Raw genomic sequence first — 17364 nt, 5'->3', positions numbered from 1 at the left:
AGCGCCCCGCGCCCCGCCCGGCTCCTCCCCGCTCCCACGCGGCTGACAGCGCCAGCGCCCAATCACCAAGCCTCGCTCAGGGATTTGGCCCATCGACACTGAGTCTCCACCCCATCACGGTTCTTTCCAATCCGCACAAGGGCCCCAACCCTACCACCCTGAGGTTGGCCACCAATCGGTGGCGAGGGCCGGCCTGGAACGATTGCGACTTTCCCGCCCGGCTCCTCCCCGCTCCCACGCGGCTGACAGCGCCAGCGCCCAATCACCAAGCCTCGCTCAGGGATTTGGCCCATCGACACTGAGTCTCCACCCCATCACGGTTCTTTCCAATCCGCACAAGGGCCCCAACCCTACCACCCTGAGGTTGGCCACCAATCGGTGGCGAGGGCCGGCCTGGAACGATTGCGACTTTTGATTGGTTAATTCGTCAAGTCACGTAGGTGTTGCTTTCTTTTTGATCGGTGCGGACGTCCAGAGCGCCCGGCGCTCATTGGAAGAGAAGGCTCGGAGGGGCGGGACGCCGCGAAGAGGCAAGCGGAGAGCTCGCGAGGTGAGGGCGCGGCATCCTTCGTCCGGATTCGGCGGGGTGAGAACCCAGAACCGTTACATACAGGGTCTCGCGAAGTCGCTCACGTTTGCCAGGCTGGGCTCGAACTGGCGACCGTCCTGCCTCAGCCTCCCAGAGGGCTAGGGACCACAAGCGTGCGCCCCACGCGCAGCTTGCTCTGCAGTGGAAACCGATTTGCCTCGTGCCCCGAAGCTCTTCCTCGCCCCTGCCCCGGTGACGTCCGAACCCAGAACCGTTACATACAGGGTCTCGCGAAGTCGCTCACGTTTGCCAGGCTGGGCTCGAACTGGCGACCGTCCTGCCTCAGCCTCCCAGAGGGCTAGGGACCACAAGCGTGCGCCCCACGCGCAGCTTGCTCTGCAGTGGAAACCGATTTGCCTCGTGCCCCGAAGCTCTTCCTCGCCCCTGCCCCGGTGACGTCCTGGTGGCGAAGGGCTTCTGGGTGCCCCTCCCGCTGGCTCCCTCAGGCCCACGTCCCCACACGACGTGCAGCTCCTTTGCAGCCCCGAGTCGCCTGTGACCCTGCGGGCGCCATTGTCAGCAGAGCGAGGCGTGCCCTACACCGAGCACTGGGCACTGCCTGTCCCTTACCCCCACACGCTCGCCCGCCGCTGTGTCCAGCCGGAAGGGGGGCAAGCGCGGGTGTCACTGCCACAGGGCTTGCCTGGCACCAAGGAGCCCCACAGCCCCACTAGCTCTGCCAGGGCGCCACGGGAGTGGGCAGCTCCTGTGGCCCAGGTTCAAGTCCCCCAACAGTCGGCTGTGCCCGGCCACAGGGACTACGTACTGGCAGGTGAGGGAGGCTCCCCTTCTCAGGTGTCCTTGGGGACGCTCCGAAGGACGCTAACCTGAGGACGCCAAAGCCGCTGCAGGTCCATGAGCTGGGACCCTGTGTGTGGTGAGGCGGGAGGGCTTTCTCCTGTCGTTTGCTGCCACGTCTTCTTCGGGTAGCCCGTTTTCTGAGCTGCCTATCACTCCTCTCCTTGGTGGCCCTGACCTTTCCAGAAGCCTGTCGCCCACGAGGACATGGAGCTGGACCAGCTGGACCTGAACCCCAGGATCCTGGCAGCTGTGAGGAGAGGTGTGTGCCCCTCCTCCTGAGAGGCTCTGTACAGAACCCAGCCCTGTGGCCGGTCCCAGGCTGTGCGCTCCGAGGGACACCACGGTGTGGGCAGGGAGAGGCACTGAGACCCGGCTCACTCTTCCCTGTCCTTGTGAGACAGGGTCTCACCGAGTTGCCAGTTGCCCAGGCTGGGATCGAACTTGCGCTCCTCCTGCCACACCTGCTAAGCTTCCTGTGCTCTAGGCTATGTGCTTGGAGAGTGGGCCGCTCCCTCCCTGTGTGTGTGTGGCTGTCTCAGGGCTGTGGTCCGCTGGAGTGCACTCTGGGGTTCATGCTGCCACCTAGTGACAGACCAGACAGGACTTTGCTGTCCTGCTAATCCCTTCTTGGTGTCCTGTTCACGTCTCATGGTCACAGGCTGCTGCAGCTGCAACCACACCTGCAGTGTAGGTATAGAAGGGAACAGGCTTTGCCAGCGTACGCTCCCTTACCAGGACACCACCGTTCTGTGGCTCGGCTGGGTCCCGGCCCCTGGGAGCCTCCCTCTTCTGTCTGTGGGGCTTTTCCTCAGGGTTGTATTTTCTTTTTCCTTTCATGCAGTCTGTGATCTCTCTTCCCCACCTTTGATGCTGTGTCCCAAGGGTGACTGGTTTTAGGGCGGTGTGCATCCTCTATTCATGCAAACCATCATCCCTTTTTTAGTAAGGGTACTGGAGACTGAACAAACACAGGGCCTGAACTGCACTGAACTACAGCCGCAGGTTTTGGTTTTGGTTTTTTTGTTTTTGTTTTTGTACCGGGGATCGAACTCAGGTCCTTGCATTTGCAAGGCAGGCAGCAGAACCACTGAGCTAAATCCCTGGCCCAACTCTTTTTTTATTTTTACTTTTCATTATTTCACTGTGTCACTAAGTCTCCTAGGCTAGGCTCAAACTTAACAATCCTCCTGCCTCAGCCTCCCTAAGTGCTGGGATTTCAGGTGTGTGCTCCCATACCCAGCTCACTGTCCCCTTGGAGAGGCTTCTGGTAGAGCAGGGTGGCAGTCACCTTGTCTTAGCACCTGGGTCCGAGGTGCTATCCCGCCCTCCACCTTGTCCTTCTCAGATTTCCTGGGGTGTGGCAGTTTCCAGGACAGGAGGCCCAGCAACCCGTCACCACCCTGTGGCTCCCCTCCCCATGTCTGGCGTGACCAACCATACTGTGGCCTCTGCTTTCAGCCAGGCTGAAGTCCATGAAGGAGGTCCTGCGCTTCTCGGGACCTGACCTGCAGAGATGCACCGGCCTGTCTAGCTCCGATGTCCGCTGCCTGTTGACAGCAGCTGCCAAGCACCTTCGGGGCCACTGCACACTCACAGGTGGGACTGAGCAGCCTTGGGGCCTGGGGCTGCAGAGCTACCGGGTCCCTGTGCTCTGGGACCCCTTGTGCCAGGCCAGATGTAGCCCTGCCCTGTCTGCAGGGCACATGGGGGCCTCCCTGTGAGTTCCCAGGCAGAATGCCCAGGAGTCCCCCAACCTCGCCCCAGGGTACAGGTGTCACAGCTCTGGATGGCCTGGCTGAGGTCCCAAAGCTGGTGGCTGTACCCAGGATCCTTGCAGAGCAGCCTCTGCCACCGCCAGTGCATGTGGATGCTGGCCCCATGGTCCTGGCAGGGGCACAGGCCTCCCTCAGGGGCCTCCTACTTGCTAATATTTTGGGGGGCTGGCTTTGGCCACTCACAGCTGTCATGCAGCCCTGGGCACTGCCATAGGGGTGCAGTCCAGATGCCCCTCAAGGTGGGCCCAGGCACTCGGCCCTGAGCTCAGGTGGGGCGCGAGTCCCCTTCTGCGCTGTGGGCCACACCTCCTAGAACTTCCGCGGCCGGGCCTCCTGTCCCTGCAGCGCTGCAACTGTACCAGCAGAGTCCTGGGCCTTGGCTCCGCGCTGCTGGACCGGCTCCTGGGCGGCGGGCTGCCCCTGAACGGCATCACGGAGCTGGCAGGCCGCAGCTCAGCAGGGAAGACCCAGCTGGCACTGCAGCTCTGCCTGGCTGTGCAGTTCCCGCGGCAGCACGGGGGCCTGGAGGCTGGTGAGTGCAGTGCAGTGGGCAAGGGCCCTGGCCCCATCCACACTCACTCATCCCGCTGCTGGACCGGCTCCTGGGCGGCGGGCTGCCCCTGAACGGCATCACGGAGCTGGCAGGCCGCAGCTCAGCAGGGAAGACCCAGCTGGCACTGCAGCTCTGCCTGGCTGTGCAGTTCCCGCGGCAGCACGGGGGCCTGGAGGCTGGTGAGTGCAGTGCAGTGGGCAAGGGCCCTGGCCCCATCCACACTCACTCATCCCTCTTGTCTGTGCCTTCTTGTCCTGGTTTGTGCTGGGGACGGGGCTCAGCCCCTCTCGAGACAGGGTAGGGTCTAAGCTGCCCAGGCAGAAACCAAACTCCCAATCCTCCTGCCTCAGCCTCTGGAGTGGGGGGATTACAGTCGTGCGCCACTTCTTTCCTTTCCTTGCCACCCCACTGGAGTGAGGTGGGATCTCCTGGGGGTCCCCGGCATCTCCATCTTAAGTCCAGTTTAACTTCCTATGGTTGCTTGCTTTTGGAGTCTGAAGAACCATTGCCCTCTGGGACTGTGCAGGTTCCTGTGATTCTGGGTGCAGTGCTCCTGTGACCCATTTGGAGTCATCACACAGGAAGAGTGCATGTTCAGTCTTGGGAATATGAATACCCAGTGGTCCCCACACCACTTGGAGAAGCTACTCTTTCCCCACTGACTCATCCCAGCATCACTGATTGTTTTCTGAGACAGGGCCTGGTATAGTTCAGGCTGGCATTGAAATCAGTATGTAGCCCAGGCTGGACTCAAATTTGTGGCAGTCCTCCTGCCTCAGCCACCTGAGTGCTGGTTTACAGGCTGCGCTACCAGCTGGCTCCCCCAGCATCACCATAGGAACTCACTTGCCTGGGTGCATTGTGGCGGCCAGGCCCTGGCACAGGCTCTGACGCCAGTGCCTGTGGTGTGCTTCCTGGTTCTTCCAATGGCTGGGAAGCCACGAGCATGGCCACGTAGCCGGGGCTGTTGCAGAGCCTGGAGTGGGGCCAAGGACACCGCTGCTCGGGGACTTGGGAGACTCTCCTGGGTGCGAGGGGGCAGCCTTGGCAAAGCCCCTGACCGTGGTGATCCAGTGATCCCCGCACTCCGCTGTTGGCACAGGGCAGGACAGGAGGCCAGTGAGGGCCGTCTGCATCAGCTACTCTGGGCTCTGGCTTTGCAGGGGCTGTCTACATCTGCACAGAAGCTGCCTTCCCCAGCAAGCGGTTGTGCCAGCTCATTTCCCAGCAGTCTCGGCTGCGTGTGGATGTCCCCGGCGAGGTGGTCCAGAGCATCAGGTTTGGGGACCGGATCTTCATCGAGCACACTGCTGATGTTGTGAGTCTTTCAGGCAGCATGGGCACAGCACAGAGGATGGGAGGGCTTAGAGCCACTGTGGGATATGTAGTGGGGCCGTGGCTATCACTGAACACAGACCCCAGGACAAACGACCACAGCCCTGGCCACCTGCAGGCCTGTGGTAGGGTCCAGCAGGGCCATGCGGGGGCACCTGGATGGAGGGGTGGAGCACTGAGCAGGCGGGGCAGGAACAGTGACCACACCTCTGACACCAGTGCAGGCCAGGCCCGCGCTGCTAGAGAAAGACTCACGCAACTAAAGGATGAGGATATAAACTTTTACTTTGAGGAACTTTACAATAAAATACATTCTCACACACGCCTGAGCGGTGACATGGGAGCCCTGCACATGGCCCCAGGGACAGTGCACCGCCTGCTGTCCTTCTGGCCTGGCCACACGCCAAGGCCTGGAGTTGCAATGGTTGGTAGTGTGGCCTTGTTGGCGCAGGCTGGAGACCAAGCGCTCTGGGCCACCAAGGGCCCGTCCTCGCCCTGGGTCACAAGGCCAGCTCTGGGCCGCTCACAGTGGCGGCGGCAGCGTCTGGCATCCTACAGCAGGCCAGGCCCATTTCACTGCGAGAGAGGCCGCAGGTCAGCACCCAGCCTAGACAGACTCCCAGGGCTGCCCACCTACCCAGCTGCCCAGAGCGCAACACTCACGTTAGTGCTGGCGTCTTCTAGGCTGCTGCTGTCGTTCTCCACACACAGAGGCTCTGCTGGGGATGCCCTGGGGAGAAGCAGACAGCGTGTCACTCTGCACTGGGCCCTCAGTGCCACTGGCCCCTGGCCGTGTCCCCAGGCTGCCTGGTCTCCAGCCTCGCTGTGCCCACCCAGCCCCAGGCTAACAAGGCACAGCGGCCTGAATGTGTGCGAATGGCCAGGGCATGGCTGGTCTTCTCCAGGACAGCAGAGCTAGCGCAAAGGCCTACCTGATGGTTACATCTGGGTCAGCCATGAGATGGGCAGAGAGGGGCAGCAGACACATGGGCCTGGCTCCAAATGTGGGTGAGGCAGGGGTGAGCCAGGGTGCAGGGACCAAAGCTGATGAAGTTGGACCTTCATGCGGAGCAGACACAGGGCATCTATCCCAGTGTCAGGAGGTAGCCAACAGCACAGCACCGTGGGTCAGCATCTCGTGACCACCATGACACCAGCCTGCCTACCCCTGCAGGACGCTTTGCTGCAGTGTGTGAGCCAGAAGGTCCCCGTGCTGCTGTCCCAGGGCCTGGCGCGCCTGCTGGTTGTGGACTCGGTGGCTGCCCCGTTCCGCTGTGAGTTTGATGGCCAGGCCTCGGTGGCCCGCGCCAGGTGCTTACAGTCCCTGGGGGCCACACTGCGCTGGCTGAGCAGCACCTTCCAGATCCCCGTGCTCTGTGTCAACCAGGTGAGCCCAGAGGGGCAGGGCAGGGGCCAGGCCTGGGGAGGCAGCCTCTGCACCTTCCCAGGGTCACCACACTGACCCCACTCCTCCCACAGGTGACAGAGGCTGTGGAGCAGCTGGGGTGAGTGTGTGTGTGTGTGCGAGTGTACACACCACGCATGTGCAGCCTCGAGCCCTGGTGAAAAGCAGCATGCCCTTCTGTCCCAGGTCCCAGGATGAGCGCCTGTGCCCAGCCCTGGGCATCACCTGGGCCAACCAGCTCCTCATGAGGCTTATGGCCGACCGCGTCCGTGAGGAGGAGGCCATGCTGGGCCCATCCAGCTGCCCAACCCGGACTCTGCGGGTGGTCTTTGCACCCCACCTGCCCCCCTGCTCCTGCTCCTACATAGTCAGCGAGGAAGGGGTACGGGGGACACTGGAGACCTCAGCCTGCTAACATGGGGTGGCTGTACAAAGCCCACTTTGACCAAGCAAGAACAGGGTCACTAGGGTCTCCCGGAACAACAGCCCCACACACTCTAGGGAGAGGGCGGTGTGGTGGGGGTGCACTCTCCTGGGTCTCGCCCACAAGCTTGTCAGCCCTTTGAAGGACAGACAGTTCACAAGGGCTGGCGGCTTCTGGGTTTTCCACAGTGCCGCCCTGTCCTCTGCGGTCTCCACAACTGCCCGCCAGGACATGAGGAGCAGCCCTCCCAGCCTACCACACCTCCCAGAAAACTCCTAAGACCTGGCCCCAGGCAGCCCACCCAGTGGGGGTCCCCAAGCGTCCAGGCCACAGTGGGCTGTGGAGTCCGCTTAGTGCAGGGTGGAGCAGAGGCCAAGGCAGTTTGTGAGAGGGACCCCTGGGAACAAACCCCATCTGCATGCCCTGCCCGAGCCCGGCCCCTGCACCCAGCTGCCCTGGGGTTGGACCATGGTCATGGACACAAGGTACAGTGGTGCCTCCATATGATGGACACAAGTGGCAGCGCCCGGCCCTTTGCTCGGAGGCCTCTGTCTTCCAGGCACTGCCACAGACCTGTCATCTCCCCTCAGTGACACCTGTTCTCCCACGGCCCTGTGAAAGAGCCCTGAGACAGCACGGCCACCAGCACTCAGCCACCACAGAGCTAGGACCATTGTCTGGGGTTTTTATAAAACAGTCTTTCTGCATAAGTGGAGGGACTTTACAATAGGAAATAAATGTTTTATTCTGGTAACTAAATATGGACAATGCAGAATGATGTTCTAGGCCATTCATCACATCAAGGATTAGAAAACAAGCGACAGTGCCTGAAGGCAGGAGCGGCCCTACAGGGGTCCTCAGCCCCTCAGCTGGACCTCCCCAGGGCCCTGGTTGCCAGGGGATGGTTGCCCGGGCCTGGCACATCTTTAAAACCACAGCAGCCCAACAAGCCCAACCCTCACTGCACAGCATGCAGACGAGCAGGTCACACGCCTTCCGAGGATGGCCCCCCACCATCATGACAGCGGGGCCCAGTAACACATATACACCCTTAGCGCTTACAATGTGTCACTGCAAACAACTACCAAAGGCTGGACACGCCCAATGATAGAGCGGTTTGGTTCTACAGTGCTGGGGGTGGAGCTGTAACACTGAGCTGCGTCCCCAGCCCAGAATGTTTTAATCCTAGAAGCCCCCAACAGAAGACCAAGTGTCCCCAGGGCGCCACTGCACAGAGCCACCTCTGGCCTATCTGCTGCACTAAGGAAGTGATGTGGCTTATACAGGTCCCGTCACCAAGGGACAGCAGAGAACCTTCTGGAAACGTGGCCCCATCACTAGCCAGCACAGGGCCAGAGCAGCACCTCTGCCCTTGCTCCCAGCAAGCTGGGGACTTAAAAGCCATTTCTCCTATGGGCCCCATTTACTCTCACGGTGCTCTTTGTTCCTGCAGGGGACTCTTGAGTTTCAGTGCAGCACCAGCCTGCTAGGGAGGACCTGGCCTGAAGAGTGGGGAACAGCACCCTCACCCAGCTAAGCACACAACAGTGGCACTGGGACCTCCCCAGAGGCTGCGACGTCCATGCAGTCTTCCGTGGGGGGTGGCTCCTCACCCCCAGCTTCATGCTTCTAGTGGAGGCCATCCAGAGCTGGAACAGTCTCATGGGCAAGTGACCCAGACACCCAGCCTGCAGTCAGTGACAGGAGGTGCCACCAAGTCACCTGAAATGTTAGAGCCCCCCAGAGTGCAGCCTCTCTGTGCCAGAACCCCAAATGTGCCAAAACCAGCCTTGGGCCCACATCCAAGCAGCTGGGCTGGTGCCACAGGCCCCACGCAGGGGTACACACTCTGCGGCAGCTGGGAGCCAAGACAAGTAAGTAACTGCTGTGACACTGCCTCTATTGCTGAAGTAAAACCAGCCTGACGTTTTACAAGGATGTCAGGTGTCAGATTAACCTAAGGCTGAGACAGCCCCTGGAAACCCAGATGGCCTCTTGGCAGTCTGTGGATGGGCGTGGTGCACACTTCACATGGCTGCGTTCTCCCAGCCTACAAGATGGCTGGCTGCACTGCGGGAGTCCACAGGAGAACCCATCAAAAACCACCCTGTAAAAAGGCATTCTAAAACTAAAAGACAGATGTCCAGGTTCTCAGTGTGCAGGGACCCGCAACGACGGTCACCATTACCACAGTGGCCTTGCCCAAGCACTTGAAATGGGAGCGCCCAGTCCTTTCCCTTTGCTCCTGCACAAGTCTCCACAGGAAGCATCTCCACCCCCTGCCTCCTCTCCGCTTCCACTGTCACAAGCCCATCATCCCAGCTGCCATGCTTGTTTCCTAGTTCACAGACACTAAACTTGAGTGGATGCTGGTGGCAGGACAGCAGGTGGCGACAGGCTCGAGTGGCCATGCATAGCAGCAGAAACTATCCGCCTCAGGCCGCTGCCCATTACAGGACCCAGGCATGTGGCCTGCAGAGCTGTGCACCATCCAGCGGGGCCTGGTGCTCTGTGGCTCTATCCAGCTCTGTCCAGACCCTCAGTGGGCCAGGTCAGTGTGGGTAGCACACAGTTCTTGACGGTACCACACAATGATTTCGCTCCTGTGCAAAAAAACCAATGGAAATTACCTCACCACACTTCCAAGGGTGCCAGCTCATTCAATCTCAGGCCTCACAACGCCAGCTGCCCCAATTCTGCAGCTCAGGGCCTACATATGCACAGGTGGACAGCCAGAGATGGAAGGCCAGGGCTGCATCCCCACAAGACTTTGTAAAACAAAACGCCAGCCCTGGGCTGGCAGGGCCACTCCAAGGGGACCAGGAACTTGCTGAGCATCAGGCCCTGGGTTCAGTCTCCAGCACCAAAAATCCAACCTTCACTCAGAGCCAGGAATGCTCAAAGCAAACCAGTTGGCAACCTGCAGCCTCTAGCTTCTGCCTAAGGCCTAAAAGCAAGAAGCACAGCCTGTCCTGAGGGCCATATTCCATCAGCTGGGTCTGGGACACCAAAAGGCCTATCACAGCCTAAGCAGCAGGGCCAGGTTCTCGAGCCCCGGGGGGCCGGCCACACCCCATGGCCACACTTGAGGTGAGGAGAAACACACCCAAGGAGGCTGTCTGAGGAGGAGAGGCCAGAGTGACTGGAGTAAACTCCGGGACAGTGATGACAGTCACGTTAGTCATGGTGCAGGTCCTGAATACCTTTACAACACGCTTTCCTCAAAGCTCGACACAGATTAATTATAAACTTACTGCAGACTAGTTAAGAACTGGCCAAGCGCTGAGATTATCAGTCAGTTACCGAGGTCAAACCAGTGCCTTGGTGGTGTGTGAGCTCCCCACCTGGAGGGGTCCAAGGAAGTCAGAGGGCTGGTTCGCCCTGTGCTGCACCCACACAGGTGTACAAGGCCAAACAAGCGGTAGGTACTTCAGCCAGCCAGCAACAAGAGAGATGCTGGGGCCCTCGGACAGCTCCTCCTGCCTCAGCCCACCACCTCCTGCTGACAGGAGCAGAGACCCCTGAGGGGCACAGGGTAGGGGCGGCAGCCCTGGGCCAACACAGGCTGTGGGTGGCAGCAGGTCTCAGGGCGCAGGTCCCCAGGAACACTGAGAGCAGTGACAGACTTTGAAAAAGCAGAATACTAAAACTGGAAAGGACAACACTGATCTCAAACAAGTCCTCCAAAGGAGCGCCAGCCCTGAGCTGATCAGAACTCTGGCTGCAGGGGGTACCTTGGCCCTGAGCAGCACAGTGGAGCAGGACAGTGCAGGGTGATGATGGCACTGTCAGGAGGCTCCAAGACCAAGCAAGGCACTGCCTTTTACAAAACACCTCACCTCCCTGAAAATCTAAAGCAATGACTCCTTCTGATAAAGCCATATGATTCTAGCCTCTGTTGAACACCACTTTTCTCCCCATAGCAATAATTACATGGGATTTGATAGTCATAGCCGACATCTGTATCTTTGAAAGATTAAAATTTCAAAGATTTAAGCTAATGCTAATTTATAAATAATGCCTATCTAAAATAAATACGGTCCAATGCTTGGTTTTGTAATATTAAATCCCCACTTTTCACTACAAAGGCTTTCTTTGAACATGTTTTTAAAAACCCAAGAACCGGGGCAGGGATTTAGCTCAGTGGTGCCACTGCCTGCCTCACAAGCCCAAGTCCTGAGTTCGATCCCCAGAACCAAAACAACAACGACAAAAATCAAAGAATCCTATGACTTTTTGAAGGCATCAGCCTTTTATTCACTGACAGGAAGTTTGTGGTTCCTGCCCATCCTGTCCTGGAGGCAGCACACAGAACCTGCTGAGCATGCCCACTCCAGGGCTGGGCCTCTGGTGGGGAGATAGTTACCCGGGATTCCTTGGCTCACTCTCTCGTGAACTTCCTCCCTTCAGCTTCCTAACCAGCTTCTCACTGCTGCGTCTAATGGAAGCCCGGAGTTTGCTAAAGGAACCACTGCGCTTTAAAGATCCAGTGCCGTCCTGAAAGAAATGTAAACAAGCGTGAAGCTGCAGGAGGCCCACCCTTACCCGGCACAGAAGCCCAGCCCAGAGCTCCCATCCTGGCACCAACAGAAACCTACAGCTTCTGACTTCACTAGAGGTCACCCACAGTCACGGAGACCCGGACACGAAGCACTCGACGGAGGTATTGCGGCCGCAGAGGTGGCTAATGACACTGCTGATGTGGGATGAAAGCTCAGAGTCCCAGAGAACAGCCCCACTCATGCAAGAGCATGTCAAAGTGGAGGCCCCAGGAGGCCCCCACGCTGTGCGCACCCCACCGGGCTACTACAGCGGGCAACCCACAGAGCTCTCTTCCTCCCACCAAGGGGGGGACAGTTTCTTAAGTGTCCATGGTAAGTGTGGCTGAAAAATTAAAATGCTCGTTTTATATAAAAAACTCAAAACCCACAGACACCTTGTGGGGAGCCCAGGTGAAAGGAGTGGCCAGCCTCAGAAGGAACACCTGGCGGAATCTGACCGCCTACTGGAATGAGAAGTGCATGCCCTGTGGCCAGTGACACAGCAGTGACACCTGTAGGCGCTACGCAGCGTTTCTGGGGACAGCAGGGCATGGAGCAGACAGACGCAGACACAAGTCAGTTGGAGTGAGTTTATTAGAAGTTAGAAAGACACAGATACACACATCACTGAGCACTTAAAAGATTAGTAGAGAAAAGCAGAATTGCCAAAACTTCACACCAAGACTACACAGCAGATCTACTTCACATGTCCTGGGGAGGCCCGGGGCAGGGTGCCGCCCGGTCTCCAAGTACCACAGGGACGTGCAGCACATGCCTGACGCCTACAGCTCAGCGACTGTCCACAGGTCACCGTCATGCCACTGTAGGGACGCCTGCGTGACACTGTAACTACCTGTTATCGGAGGGAACAGCTAATCACTCTTAATTTAAACTCGTAGTACACAGAAGTGGAGTTTATTAATACAGTGGGAATTACTAAGTACATATCTGGCAAAGCTACATGTATACAGAACCCAGAAACCCCCAAGAGGACAGCAGCACCGAAAGGAACAGCCAGTCACAGAGGTGCAGCTCTGCCAAGCTCCTAGGGGCCGAGACACAGCGGGCAGCGCTGGACAGAGAGGGACCGGAGAGGCCGCCCGTCGTGCAGGAACAGTGAGGCACGCGGGCGGCTAGGCCTGTCGACAGAAAGGAAAGACAGTGTGAGCCAGAGGAAGGCAGGGCCCGCTCGGGCGGCTTCCATCACAGTATTTCTAGGTCACAGTCTCAGCAACATCGTGTGCTCAGTGCTGGGCCCAGGGTGTCCGAGAACGCACCAGAGTTGCTCCAACAGTCACCAAAGTGCAAGCCAGTGCTTCAGAGACAGACTGGCACTGGCTAACAGATCCTGAAGTTTACTGTCAAAGGTTTCACAAGCAACTGTATGTAAAACTGATTTGGCAACAAAAACCATCTGTGGGTGCCACAGCAGGGCTGCACATCAAGTCCACTCTTAGGCTTGTCCTGGCTAATCCTGAACTTGAGATTCTCCCTGCAATCAGGTCTGACTTTCATCTCTTAAAAACACTAACATCTTAGATCTCAAGAATTTTGAGAGCCACTGACTTTACAAGTCAATAGATAGCACATAGCATGCAGCTGATGGCTTCCCCAGGCAGCCAGGCTCCCCAGGCCCTGCCTGAGTGGCAGCCTGGTCCCCACAGGAGCACGGCCAGCAGGGCCTGCCCGCCCACTACAACTCACCATGGGACGCTGACCAAGTCACTTAACCAGCCCGAGCTTCATCTTTCTCATCTTTAAATGGAAAAATAAAACTTGTTACCAATGCCTCTAGAATGATGGGAGGACAAGAAAACATAAGATCCCAATGTGTTTAGAAAAGGGCGCTGAGGGCTGCATCTCCTGCAGTGCTGCTCTGTGGTCCCTGCATCTCCGGGTCCCGGGGACAGGGCATGCAGCCCTCACTGGACCCCTGGGCCCAGGGCAGACTCACTCTCTCCCCAGTGCACAGCATGCACACACACTTGCCATGGGCACAGACGCGGGCATCAAGGAGCCCAGGGCCGCCCCCTGCTGCCCACTGGGGGTGACTCTGTCCCTCGGTGTCCACCTAGCCCTGTGCTTGCCCCGGGGACCTGTGCCCCAGCACCTGCCTGTCGAGGCAGAGGGCTGGGCGCACTGACACCCCAACAGACACGCCACACAGCACACTTCTCAGCAGAGCCCAGCCGTGAAGTGCAGGGACTGCCCTGGTGTTGTTACCTTTGTACAGTGCCCTCACGGGTTCAATGCTTTTTTAATGTATTTTTCTTTTTTGGTATATCCTAGCTATCCTCCTAGTATAACTTTTCAAAAATAAAAATCTATTTCTAAGTAACAATTTTTTCATTCTCCATTAACCCTAGGTGAGAAGTTACTGTGTCAGAAACTCACAATCAACTCAGTACGGGAGCGGTGTGAGGGGAGGTGGCTTGGGCGGCATCTGCAGGACCCCAGACACAAGCAGCACCTGCAGTTGGGGCTCACATAGTGTTTGCTCCACAGCCATCACCATGAAGACACCCAACAATGGTGCAGAAGGGACCCAGTGCTGGAGCCCAACACACACGCCCTGCACCGTGGATACAGAGCCAAGAGGACAGAGCTGAGGGCCTGGTCTTATGCAGAGAAGGGCTCCTCAGCACAGCAACTGCGTCCCGTGAAAGCTGCGTAACCACTCTGCATCTCGCACCTCACATGGGGTCACAGAGAGTCATATTTCCAGCTGGCAAAGGACCCTGTGTCGAGGCGGACACATGGTGACCTTGCCCCCTACCCCATGATCTGGGGACACAGATCCGGTGCTGGCAGGAGCAGCTACTCGTGCCTCGTGTGCCTGGCTGTGACTACACTGTGCTTTGGTTTATGCGACTTCTGAATACTGAAAATTCAGCCTCTCATCCTGCATAACTTAAAGCCACTGCACTCATCCCTGCTAAAGCTGTGGCCACCCAGGGAATAACAGGTGAGCTTCCTGATGTAGCAGTTTTCAGTGTTTTAAAGAGCAGTGAAATCTTTTTCAAAAAATAAGTAATCCCAGCTGATGGGGAGCCTGAGACAGAATGTCTCAAGTTTAACGTTAGCCTAGACAACTTAGGGAGACCCAGTCTCAAAATTAAAAATAAGAAAGAGGTCCGACTGTAGCTCAACTGTAGAGAGCACTTGCCTAGCAAGTGTGAGCCCCAGACTCAATCTCCATTACAGGAAAAAAATTCAGAATCTTACACAAAATCCCAATATAAGATGAAATTTAAGTGGCATTTTCTCACTGTAAATGTATACCATATTCTTATTACTAACATAAATTAAGTCAATAAGAGCAACAAAGTTACCTTTTAAACCCACAACCTGAAATCTAAAGTTGGAGTGAAGGGCACGGTCTTGATATCTACCTCAAGGGCCAGTATATTTCTCTATTTTCCCTCAACTATGTATTACCAAACAAAACCTTGATAAATGTATAAGTAGTTGCCAGGGGTAACCATTTCTAAACTGCTATACATCTCTGAGAAGTTTTCCCTTAAACAAGCAGCAGGAGAAACTGTTCTGGCCTTGGTATGGAGACAAACCAACATGATGCACTGCAGTATGCAGCTCTAGACCAAACCTGACTCTTCAAATGGCCTCCATTTACTGTGCATAATGGCACCAGTGCAGTAGACTGAAAAGAAACTGGCGAGGTATTCTGGCGAGGGCTGAGACCCCAGCACGCTGCACCACTGAGACAGGAGGATCACAGGTGCGAGCGAAGCCTGGGAAATTTATCAGCTCAGCAAGACCCTGTCTCCAAATAAAAAATAAATAAAGGGCTGGCAAAATACCTTGGTGTGAAAGCCCTGGATTCAATCCCCAATAATGCAAAAAGGAAAAAAAGAATATCCCAAGTGTGTACACTCAATCACTACATTATTAAAATAACAAAAATATGCTTTGAAAACAAAAATTAAAATCCAAAGACAGGGAGCACGGTGCTGCCTCTGGCAACAGAGCCGAGGAGGGCAGCCTGAGCGCCAAGGCCACCCTGACTCCGAATCTCAGCCTGGCACCTGCCAGGGAGCTGTGCAGCTACGGGGCCAGGAAAAGTGCACGTCACAGCACAGTATGTGCTGTGGGACATGTCCACTGTGCGGAAACAGAGGAAATGGGCACACACTCAGGGGAATGTGGCTGTCGCCAGACCTGAGGGGAAGACGCCAGGCAGGCCCTTGGGAGTCCTTAAGAAAGGGAGCCACTCTGGGCTGGCGATGATCCCATCACAGGATTCGCATGAGTGTGAACCTAGAAATACTGTCTCAGAGAAAGTCCCTCCACAGCCTCATCCAGGAGTCGCTGGGTACAGCTTTGGCAGACGAAGCAGCAGGCCACCCAGACAAAGCATGCAGGGGCCGGAGAAGACAAGAAGAGGACAGGACACAGCTCACACAGGACTGGCACAGGCAGGGGTCTCCCAGCCGTGCTGAAATTTGCAGCCACTGCCTGCCAGCTGGTGCCATCAAAGCAGATGCTGATTGGTTGTCTTGGCACAGAAAGAACCAAAGCAAGAAAACCGACAGGTAAAAATGGTCCAGAGGATATTCCCTCTGAAATTTTGGTTTCTAACATTTTTTACAAAATGTTTGGTCATGACACTAGCTCCTACCAAACTGCTACAGCTCTAAAAAATTCCAGAATAAAGAGATTGAAAACATAAGACTGTTAGAAAGTCCCACACTGTGACCTACCCGAACCGCACAATTACAGCTCATCACACTGCATGGAAATGACCTCCATGCCTATGTGGGCTAAACCCTGCATCCAACTTTTCCTGCTGAAGCAAACTTCCAGAGACACCAGCTCAGTGTGCACAGAGCCATGTGTCTGTCACACAGCCCAAGGGGACAACAGGCCACAGCTGGGTCCACGGCACTAGGGCACAGCCCTGAGAGCTGGGACAGCCAGGCGGGCTGTCCAACCTCTTGGGCTCTGCCTGTGTGAATAACAGTAAGGAAGCCCAGAGGGGACCTGTGATGCTCAGGACTGAGCAGAACAGCGGACAGCAGCCACCCTGCACTGCGTTTCTGAGCTGTTCTTTTCTAAAACAAGTTCCAATTAAACAGCTTCTCCCTTGAAGGCAATTTAACCAACAAATCTAGAGCAAATGAGTGAGGTTAGGGGCCTGAGTTAGCAGTGAGACAGTGAGTTAGTTGTCTGCCAGGCTGAGCCCCGAGTGGTGAGGCTCTGAGCAGCCAGGACACTCAATCAGCATGCTCCGTGAGGCCCCGAGGGCAGAGTTACCCTCCGGGAGGAAGAGATTCAGAGTCAGCCAGGGTTAAGACTTACAGAAGCCCTGGCGCTGCACTGGAGGAAAGCGGGGCGAGCAGGACAGGAAGCGCCTGCCACGTGCTGTGCGTACTTACCCCGTTCCACTCTACGCTCATACTCACTTCCTCCCCTCCATCCGCGCCACTCTCATACTTGACCGCGTCTGAGCTGAGGCTCTCCCGGCTCCGTCGCTTCTCCGTGCTCTCGGGGTCGTTGAGCACTTCAGCCACTCGCTGTTTGTGAACAGTGTCAAGACCCTAGGAGCCATGAGGAGGACCTTAGTGCTTCACTCAGTGGAGCCCACCCAGATACCCCACACTTCCTGTAACATTCGCAAGAAGGGAAAATCGAACAGCGGCTGAGCCAGGCTGAGGTCACACGGTGCACACACTGCTGAGCTCAGGCAGGCACACGTGGCCGCACGCTGCACTCTATGTAGAGCTTTACCTCAGATTACAAAGCTATACCAAATACTGAGCTCTAGTTAATGCTTTGTAAACTGAAATATTTAGATGGAAGTGCACTGTCTAGAAATTATCTGGAATGCGTCCCAAAGATCAATGGATAGATGGTCAACTGGACAAATGGACACAGGATAGATGTGATAAAGTATCTAAATTGGAGATTTTTTTTTTTTTTT

The 17364-nt window shown here is 56.7% G+C and overlaps 3 protein-coding genes across 12 annotated transcripts in view; 1 reads left to right on the top strand and 2 right to left on the bottom strand.

Annotated features, from left to right (window-relative positions):
• The window catches only part of Zfyve21 (zinc finger FYVE-type containing 21), an 11342-nt gene extending 9881 nt beyond the window's left edge, over positions 1-1461 (bottom strand). The window contains exon 1 of the mRNA XM_033766843.1: positions 1417-1461. Within this exon, the coding sequence (XP_033622734.1) occupies positions 1417-1446 (30 nt within the window). The 5' untranslated portion in view covers positions 1447-1461. The remainder of the gene's footprint in view (positions 1-1416) is intronic.
• Xrcc3 (X-ray repair cross complementing 3) lies at positions 797-7153 on the top strand. The gene is made up of 9 exons (XM_033766844.1): positions 797-1361; positions 1574-1649; positions 2849-2986; positions 3511-3531; positions 3721-3897; positions 4882-5036; positions 6228-6440; positions 6533-6558; positions 6627-7153. The coding sequence occupies exons 2-9, from the start codon at positions 1595-1597 to the stop codon at positions 6871-6873; spliced, it is 1032 nt and encodes a 343-aa protein (XP_033622735.1). The 5' UTR covers positions 797-1361; positions 1574-1594; the 3' UTR covers positions 6874-7153.
• Klc1 (kinesin light chain 1) overlaps positions 5321-17364 on the bottom strand; it is a 28362-nt gene continuing 16318 nt past the window's right edge. The window contains exons 12-15 of one of the 10 annotated variants that reach the window (XM_010607294.2): positions 16820-16981; positions 11249-11379; positions 5717-5783; positions 5321-5629 (exon numbers count right to left, since the gene is read on the bottom strand). In XM_010607294.2, the coding sequence (XP_010605596.1) occupies positions 5627-5629; positions 5717-5783; positions 11249-11379; positions 16820-16981 (363 nt within the window). In that variant the 3' untranslated portion in view covers positions 5321-5626. Of the gene's footprint in view, positions 5630-5716; positions 5784-11248; positions 11380-12322; positions 12563-13127; positions 13179-16819; positions 16982-17364 lie in introns of those variants that run through there. The other 9 variants (XM_010607297.2, XM_010607298.2, XM_010607299.2 and 6 more) reach the window with 9 other exon arrangements.

This window comes from Fukomys damarensis, unplaced genomic scaffold (genome assembly GCF_012274545.1).
Source record: "Fukomys damarensis isolate Sample0158 unplaced genomic scaffold, DMR_v1.0_HiC HiC_scaffold_21, whole genome shotgun sequence".
Taxonomy (NCBI): Eukaryota; Metazoa; Chordata; class Mammalia; order Rodentia; family Bathyergidae; genus Fukomys; species Fukomys damarensis.
This window is presented reverse-complemented; position numbering and strand designations above follow the sequence as displayed.